This window comes from Ostrinia furnacalis, unplaced genomic scaffold (genome assembly GCF_004193835.3).
Source record: "Ostrinia furnacalis isolate ACB-3 unplaced genomic scaffold, ASM419383v2 OfSCF7367, whole genome shotgun sequence".
Taxonomy (NCBI): domain Eukaryota; kingdom Metazoa; phylum Arthropoda; class Insecta; order Lepidoptera; family Crambidae; genus Ostrinia; species Ostrinia furnacalis.
The window spans coordinates 637,571-647,461 of record NW_021137606.1 but is presented as its reverse complement, the minus strand read 5'-3'; the positions used below and the strand labels follow the sequence as shown (position 1 = coordinate 647,461).

The 9,891-nt window shown below is 35.4% G+C and overlaps 1 protein-coding gene across 1 annotated transcript; it reads right to left on the bottom strand.

Annotated features, from left to right (window-relative positions):
- Nucleotides 1-3,787: 3,787 nt before the first annotated feature.
- LOC114364255 (histidine-rich glycoprotein) lies at nt 3,788-4,966 on the bottom strand. The gene has a single exon (XM_028320350.1). It carries the CDS (start codon nt 4,598-4,600, stop codon nt 3,824-3,826), a length of 777 nt encoding a protein of 258 aa, XP_028176151.1. The 5' UTR covers nt 4,601-4,966; the 3' UTR covers nt 3,788-3,823.
- Nucleotides 4,967-9,891: the final 4,925 nt, after the last annotated feature.

The window sequence follows — 9,891 nt, the reverse complement described above, 5'->3', positions numbered from 1 at the left end:
AATAATATTGTCAAGGTTTTGAAAACATACTAGGAGTTTATTTTCAAAACCTTTGAAAACATGCATACCAAACACAATTTTCAAATCTTAAAAAAATTGTCTATATAAATAATGATAGACTAAAACAACATAATTAAATATATTTTTTATTTTCCATAACAATTTTTAATTCTAAAATGCCTTATTAAAGTTAAATGTACCTTAGTAAGCACCTAACTATCGTAGGTTCTAACACGATCCCCCATCAATGTATTGAGGAGGCGCTGAAACACCATAACGTCCCTCAATACCTCAGGCGAATCATAACCGCTTACCTTGACGGACGAGAAGTGGTGTTCCCGACGTGTGACGGCTGGGGAAGGAGGCTCGTGGCGTGCGGTGTCCCGCAGGGGTCGGTGTTAGGACCGCTCTTGTGGAACATCGGCTACGACTGGGCCATCCGGGACCTAAGAATGCGTGGTGTAGGAGTCGTGTGTTATGCTGACGATACCCTGNATCCCACTGGGGCATGTATCCTGGAATTACCCTACTTAAGATTCTTAAAACTGGAAAATGATTGCATTGCATCCTGCATTTGTTAATAATGAAAACAAAATCGTTTGGCTTGTATGACTATGATGCAATGGAATGAGTAAAATATGCAAAAAAACATTTATCGAGTAGGCACACCACATCATATCATTAAGATATCGGGATAATATCGCCTTACTGATCGTAACTTTATATTTTTCATTTATAATAGTAAGCAAGGTCCAAGGTACAGCATAATAAAAATTAAACGGCAAGTTTAATGCTTCCGACTTGAAAATCCGTGGAAATTTTAACAGAAACTTTATGGATTTGCGCATTAATTTAATTTTTGTAGTGCGCTGTAATGCCGTCTATGAAAATACAACCTTATTGCATCTTAATTACATTATTTTACAACAGTAATGAAGTGCAATGTAAGTTTCCCTAGATAAATAGGCAAAATTAATTTATTTTGAGCGACACAATTTTGTTTAAAATAAAATAAACCGATCCCATACATAAAGATTGAGTTAGTTTAGAGTTAATTTTCCGTTTTCATATTTTCCTACATAAAATTAACGAATAAATTAAGTAAATTCCTTAAGTAAGTAATACATTGTATGCCACCAGCACCTCTTGGTACTTATTTTAACAATCAAATAAGAAGTTTTCAATGTTCTTAACACAGCTCATTGAGACTCCCCTTTCGGTTGGTAGAGTTCTGCATGAGCCATTGTGTGCTTGCGTCGTAAACTCGAGTTAGTTGTTTTTGTAACACCACCTGTCTCATCTTGTCAAGTTACCACTTACACTTTATTGTTTGTTTGGGCTAATAATTTTAAGTTTTTAACAGTTGCTTTTACATTCATGGATATTAAAACGTTCTCAAAATTACTTGGGCGTAATCAAAATGATTTATTTATACCTACGAATTTACATTTTACGACTAACTAATAGGTATCTTAAAAAGAAAATCTGAAACTGTGACTCTACTAAGCTGTTTTTGACCCAATCTGCTTTACTTTCATAAAAATTTTCGCCGACATTATTGAATTTTATTGAGCTTAATGCTCAAAACATTACCATTAATCGCAGCAGCAAAACATTGCTTGCACAAAATATGTAGGCAAATAACGACTGCCAAGTAATTTCAGACGAAAACGCAAAATGCCGTACTTAACTAAAGATTTAAACCAGGCGTTTAAATTCGCGAATGATGATTGTTTCTTTTTGGGTATATTACAGCCAATTAATATAAACAATAATAAATAATAAAAATATTGTCAAGGTTTTGAAAACATACTAGGAGTTTATTTTCAAAACCTTTGAAAACATGCATAGCAAACACAATTTTCAAAACTTAAAAAAAATTGTCTATACAAATAATGATAGACTAAAACTATATAAATTGATCATATAATTTTTATTTTCCATAGCAATTTTTAATTCAAAAATGCCTTATTAAAGTTAAATGTACCTTAGTAAGCACCTAACTATCATAGGTTCTTTTAGAAATAATGTATAACTATAAAAAGTAAAAAAAAATACATGGCACTTAAGAACGGAGAGTACTTTCTCCGATAAATTTAAGTAGGCCTTAAAGTAGGTAAGTAAGCCCGTTTTCACCATCAATCCATATGAAAACAAAATTCCTGATGTGTTACCATAGGGATCACCTAAAAATTAGGGATTGATGCAGGTGAAAACGGGCATAAGTCTTTAAACCAAAACTTATCGACATCTCGTAACAATTCCTAACACCAAGATTAAAAAGATTTAAAGCACGAAATACACGAGAAAATAGATTGTAGCAAAGTTTCCTACAAGCAAATGTTCCGAGGATTCGCATATCCTTGTTCAGTTTGACTCCCAAAGGCACATATTTCATAGTATGTAAATATCACGTCAATGGAATAGGCGCTGTTCCGCCCCATAGTCGTCAGGATTAGGTCTCGACAGCGCGTGTCCATAAATCTAGTGTGTGGCGAGCCTAAGCCCCCGGACTCGCGCGCTAATTACAGTAAAAGCAGTATCAACGGATCACTCTAATTCAAGATTAGATAAATTAATTAAGTATTCAAACTCCTTTGGTTACAGACTCGGTAATTAAGCCAATGTAAAGTTAATATTTATTGACTCTATGAGTGAATAATTGCCACCGCTATCTCAATCAACGCTACGAATGAACTATTTTAGGTAACGTAGACATGACTAATTCATAACTCATTAATTCCTTAGTCTTCTAATATAACTAGCGACCCACCCCTGCTTGGCACAAGTACAATGTATTAACTATACTTAAAAACCTTCCTATTGAATCATTCTATCTACCTATTTAAAAAACCGCATCAAAGTCCGTTGCGTAGTTTTAAAGATCGATCTTTTTTAGCTATGTAGTGATAGTGATTATAATGATGGTATTTTCCTGAAAATTATTCGACATAAATCTACTACATATCCTACTTCATTCATGAAAATTAACAACAGAGAATCTCTACCCAATAATGATTTCTTGTCTTGTTAATTAATATGAGTTAGTACTTTATATAAATGTTTTTAACCTCTCAGACAGGAATTTCAAAACAGCTTGTATTTCCAAATTCCTGTCTGAGAGGCACTCTAAAATATTTTGTCTGCTATCGATCAGGCGGCTTAAATTGTGCTATTCTTAGCTTTAACTTTTAATATTTCATTAACTCATCTTTCTGTAACTATTTGTAGAGGACAATCTAACCCATTTCACAACAAAGTAAGTTTCGTTAAATCGTACTTTAATTTAGTAGTTAAGGCTAGATCAAAGAAAGATGGTACAAGGGGACTGTGTGAGCGTAGAAATGAGATTTCATTTAACTAAATACTTGTTTTATTTTGTGTATTGTACAATTTAGCCGCTCGCTCCAAACTACAAAGCCAGTGGTCGCATGCCCTCCTAACCTTGATACTTACGAATAGTTTATTCACTTTGATTCTTATTGTTTACCAAAACAGTAATGATAAAGAAACACACAAGTTTTAATGTAATATAATTGTATAAAACATTGAAAAAATAAGCACATAAATAACAAATAATAACTTAGTTTACTTATACCAAAAATAATTTAACCTTTTTATTATTTACACATATTTTAGGTAGGTAAATAAAATATTAAATCACAGTTTGTAAGTTACGATTTGCAAGAAATGGCCAGCTGCAATAGCCCCCAGCAATTGGTTGAGTAACGACCATGATTTATGAAACATTGACAAAATCGTAACATCGAGACCATTCTGCCTATCTCTCTCGAATGCAATTAAATCCGCGATATTCAAGCTTCTAGTGGCCTTTCTTGTACCCATACTTCTTATGATGCTCGTGACCACCCTTCTTGGCGTGGTCGTGGTGATGGTGATGATGCTCATCGTGGCCGGCAGCCTCCTTGTGACCCTTGTGCTCGTGGTGATGGCCTCCTTTCTCGTGGTGGCCCTTCTCGCCGTGCTCGTGTTCGTGGTGGCCCCCGTGGTGATGACCCTTCTTGAAGTGTCCTCCCTTCTTGTGGCCGTGTTCCTCATGGTACCCTCCGTGCTTCTCCTCGTGACCGGAGTCTCCTTCCTCGTCGAAGAAGTGTTTGTCTTTCTTGAACTCATCCAGCTTATGAATTTCATGATGTCCCTTAGTCGAGTGACCTTTGTTGTAGTGTCCCTTTTCTTCGAATTTGTGTCCTTTCTCACCTTTCTCGCCCTTGTGGTGCTCGTCGTAATGACCATCGTGATGGTGATGCTCCTTCTTGTGACCACCATGGTCATCGTATTCGCCTTTGTGGTGTTCTTTGTCGTGGTGTCCCTTCTTGCCTTCCTCGTGATGATGATGGCCCTTATAACCCTTATGTCCATGTTCTCCGTGGTCATGGTGATGATGCGCATGATGCTCTTTACCTCCACCCTTCTTGTACTCATGGTTATGGTGCTGTTCCTTTTTGTGATCACTGGGGGACGGTTCCTGGTCTGATGCTACCGGTTTCTCTTCGAGACGTTCATATTTAGCTGGTGGTAAACGGCGCGTGTAAGCTACCGTAACGAGGGTTAACAACGCGACCGCCAAGGCTAACCTCATGCTATAACTGGCCCGCGGCTTGTCGTGATGCGATGTTCACTACTTAGAGAATTAGCGGCACCAACGATGGAGCAGCAGTTTTATATAAAAAGTTGTGTAAGCTGTGGTAATTGACGCGTCGCGGGAGTCTGACGAGTTGCGGCAAGATCTGCTGCTGCTTATCGTACATTGACAAAAAATCCTTTGGACATCTTTTAATTTTGTTTAATTATGCCGTTGATTCCATTATGATTTATTATTTTCTTTTTTTTTATTTATTTTTTTTCACAGTTTCACACACACCAGGTTAAACTTTAAATGCTTTGTTATATTTTGTAAATTTTAAAAGCTCGTTAGAATACTGTTGTACACACGACCGCTCGTCTAAAATCCTGAACTATTTGGCTAACATTCCGCCTGCATCACGCTTTGTCAAATGCAGCTTCTAAATATAACAGCCGTAGGCATAATTTGAAACTATTTCAGAGAGCTACCCAGGTAATGCTAATTTTACTTTGAGCTAGGCTGATAGCTATATCACTGCAAATTTTAATTCTTCAGTTGAGCGTGAATTATTTTCAAAAACTTTTTTTTAACTATAATTTCTACTCTGCTGCCGAGCTTTGGAATGAGATTATTTAATTATTAAAATTCGTTAAACACACTATAGTGGAGGGTCATAGTCCAGCAGTGGACTGTAAAGGGCTGTTGATGATGATGATGATGATGTTAAACACACAGGGGTAACAGTTGCAAGTTTAAATAGCATTTTTCTATTAATACTCGTAATATGGCCTAGTGGCATCGTTAACCAGTTCGATTCTCAAATCTCAGCCAAGTTAAAAAAAATATTATCGTTACAAAAGGTAAAAGGTTTTCTTAAAAAATATTATCATTTTATTTTACTAACTGACTCATGAATACACAGACACAAAAGTAAACAAAAACAGTGAATTTGGAGCACTACTATTTATGTTAGCCTGACGTCATTACTAATATTTTATCTAGGCATAAAAAACCAACCAGACTAACCTATTAGTCTATTTTATAAATAAGCTCAGCTACTGTTAATGTTTTTGTTTGCCTAAAAATAATACACACTAACACTCTTGCATAGATGTGACGTTATGCTATTAACAGAAAAAATGGAAAAGAAAATGTTTACAATATGCGGAAAACTCTTGAATTTTCTAAGGAAAATTCCACGCGTTTCCAACTAAGAAGCTGGCTCTAAGTTCTATATTTGCCATATTTGCCAACCTGTACCACTCTTATTACATAGCCATGTAAAAGAAAATCAGTACCTACATTTTATTATTGCGATATTTTTACAGAAACCTTGTGTTAACCTAGATTCAACTGAAAGTCTTTTATTACTATAATTAAGTACCTAATTGATTGTTGTACCGAAAAATTAGATCTAAATCGAACAAAAACAGAACAAGGACAATATAAAAGGTTTTCTCCGAGCTTAATAAATATTTAAGTCCGTGCCCAATAACTGTTAAACTAATTCGTGTTTGCCTACGAAACCTTAAAGACTTCTAAAAACATGTTAAAAAATCTGATTTCCATAATGATTTTGATTTTAGATTTACTTTGGTAAGTAAAATTGATTCAAAAGGCGATATAGGAAAATTTTACCTTTCTTTTCCTAGCTATACTAAAGCTGAAGAGTTTGTTTGGTTATTATACCTAGGCACTAATCTCAGGAACTGGGCCAATTTAAAAATATTTTATGTTGGATACTTAGCCCATTTATCGAGGAAGGTTACCATCACGCTACGACAGTTGAAGTAGTAGAGAATCAAGAATAATGTTGCGAAAGCTCCAAACGATTTTCACGCGTACCTACCTACCTACAAAAATAGTATTAATATAAATATATCTATAATGTTTTTCTAACAAAGTAATTAATAAGGTTTTAATGTCAATAAATATTAAAGCCTCATAAGTGCTATAAAGCCTTGTCACATTCTGTGGAGAGCGAATTTCAGTTCAAACAACAGAGACAGTGCATAATGTTCAATTCAATGGTGGAGGCTGGCTAGAGAGACGCGCACAACCGCAACAAGTGTGTTCGAACGCCAAGGATGTGCGTATGAAAAGCCTTTGTGAATTTGATAGCAGCTACTGCTTACCGACGAGTAACAATTCCGTTTTGACTGACATGTCACTCAAATGATGTATTCGTACTCGTACTAATCCTTAACTACTTAGGTACTCGTAACATATCTTTAATGAAGAGCAGAAACTACCGTAATAGCCTTTTGTTTTAAAATAATATGAAATATTAAAAATATGAACTATAATGTTTATTCAATAATGAAATCACTCACTACGTAGAGGATCTCTTTCCGTGTTCAGATTAGGGATCAGGATTTTTTTATGTTAGAATTATTACACTGTTCCACAAGCACATAATTTATAACTCTGAAGAATTTTCAAACAACAATCTCAATCCAATAATACAGCAGTTAATAATAATGTTTAATCAAACGGATTTGCACGCCTGTCATGGCCTTTATTCAATGGTGGAACTGATTACATTATAAGACGGGACATTTAGATGTTTGATTAATCGAATTACAAATTTTAATTACTTTTATAGAGACACAACATGAAGATCACAGAGCCCAGATATGGGGCATTATACTCNTTATACTTGTAGGTACTTAGATGCGAGTATACGGGACTTCAGGAGTTTTCAGCTATCTTTACCAGACAACCACATAATTAGGAGTTTTGCACGTCAGGACAGTCATCAAGAAAAGAAGAAAGATACTTTACATCAGCCGAGTTGCACAACCAAACTTTAACCGTAACTATAACGTTATCCGGTGTTTTATGTATGGTGTTTGAGAGATTTTTGACTTTTATATAATTAAAGTGAGATGGTGCAACCCAACCATAATCGCTTATTTAATCAGCTGTCATCAGTCCTTGATGATGTTGTTGGGTTCTCCGACTTCAATCCAACCGTAGACGGTGACCGTGAGAACCACATGGTCAGTGAACTGTCAAGCGCGCGCGCAGCCAGACCGCGCGCCACGCGCCTGCGTCATTCCGACACGTTCTATTTAACCGGAATGGCACTTGTAAACAATTTTATTGACTACTATCAAACAAAAAAGGTAGGTCCTTAGGTAGGTACATATAAACAAAAAAAATATGATTCTGTTGCTTCAAAAATTGGGTAAGTGCCAGAACTAAGTAGTACATAAAAGAAAAGATCTAAGATTTTTAAGTATATTTATGTTTTTAGTCTCTTTTATTTGAAATATGGAAATTGTTTTTATCTCAGGTTTCATTAAATCTAATATTTTAAGTTACAAAAAGTAGGCATTCCGTTAGTCAAAAGGTTGCTCCACTCACCTTCAAAATGCTACTGAAAATAATACCTTTTAATTTTACAGCACAGTGATTTTTTGTATAGTTTGTGTAACCTACAAAGAGTAAATAACTGTTAATCTGAAATGGTTGAAGTATTTTCATGAATAATATTTGTACTTACTTAATGTTAAACTGTGAATGTACGCGTCCTTTAGTTAATATACGCAATAATTCAGCTCCACGAAATACCATAAGCCGATGGTATCGAGCAGTTAATGTTCCCTTTTGATGACTGATAAATAAACAATATAAAGTTGGTGTAACAGTTGGAAACACCAGCTGAAGTAACTTCGGAATCGAGGAGTTGTCCTCGCGCAGATTGTTTCTCAAGGGAACCGCAGGTAAATTCATAACAATAATAACTGTGATAACAGTTTTGCTACTCTCCAATGTTACCGGATCTGTGAAATGTAGAAACAACTATGAAAGGCAGTTACACTTTGCACTCTTAACTTAACTTTAATGTGATTATCGAGGAATTAACTAACTCTATATAACATCAGTTTATAGAAGTAAGTAAATAATTTTACCTACTTAAGTTTATATCAGCAATCATTAGTACCGAACTGTACCTACACAAAGCTAATTTTATTTTATAGGAAGCGCATGGCGTCGAGCCAAGTGTGAAGCTCTTCCCTGCTAAAGTGCAATACTCATTCGTTGCCGTCCTCGTTCGTTTACAACTGAAACCGCATATACAGCTAAACGTGTAAGAATTTGTGGAATAAAAGCCGACATTACACGCACTGTACGCAAAATTAAACCCACTTTAGTTTCCCAAAACGCTGTGAACAATATGTTTTACGGGCGATATGGGGTTAGGATAGTTTGTGAAATTTCTTGTAGGTAGAGCTAATTCACATAATTCAAAATCTCTATCCAATCGCTTTGCTCAGATAGAAGTCCTTTTCTTGATAAGGTAGGTACCTATGTTTCAGCTCAACTAATTTTGAAATCATAACTTCATAATAAGTAATTATTAACATACTATCACAATTTTCTGGATTATTATTTTATAAGTTTTAGTTCTTTTTCTTTCCAAGTTATCGCGTGTACTGTACCGACCATAATTCTACATTTTATGAGCCGCCATATCTGTCGGACATGGCTCAACGAACATCGAATATTTAAAGCTGCGGATGCGAAGCGGATTCATCTTTCACAATATTGAAGCTGCAGGTTGATTTAGACTCCTACGTCATAACTAAAGTAAAAAAAAATCTTGATTTCTTTAGTACTACATGAATTAATTTTATTTGTTTAATTTTTAACCACTTGCCAAGACTACATTAAGTAGGTACTCGTACCTCTTACGTGCAAGAGTATTATTTATCTAGCTAATTACCTCTTACTTATTCACATTATGTTCATCAAAAATGAACGCTACAACTACTACAACATGCTGATTGGTCTAATTCTGCATTTTAACTAACATTAAATGAAAATTGGAAATTTTCACAAAAGGTCGGTAAAAAGCAATCATACTTTACAAAGTAGAGCCGTTATTTTAACAAAGCAGAGACGGAGATAATATCCGCACGTATGTTTCGGACAGCACAATAAAACGTTTAATGCGGTGCACTATCGCTGTCCATTGAGAAACGTTATCAATTTGAGTTCGACTGCAAGTGTTTTCTATAGAAATCGGTCGATTGCAACCACGACTAATTCGTTGCCCACTAAAATGTAGGCCATTCTCGGGTACCGTCTAGTTTCTCAACGGCAAGTTACTTATCGGTCGGGAGCCGTTGCCAACTAACCACCGCCAACTATTTTATGTAACTTTGTTGTCGAAACGTGACGTGAAATTGATAAGTTTGTTTTTGCACCTCTAATTGCCCAGAAAATGCCGGCTTTTTTGGAATCGACTTTGAATTGCTCAGATGCTTTAAATAAATTAAACAAAAATCCTTTGTCAA

Coding starts and splice junctions, on each gene's coding strand:
- LOC114364255 (XM_028320350.1), bottom strand. CDS start 4,600: ATGAGGTTAGCCTTGGCGGTCGCGTTGTTAACCCTCGTTACGGTAGCT.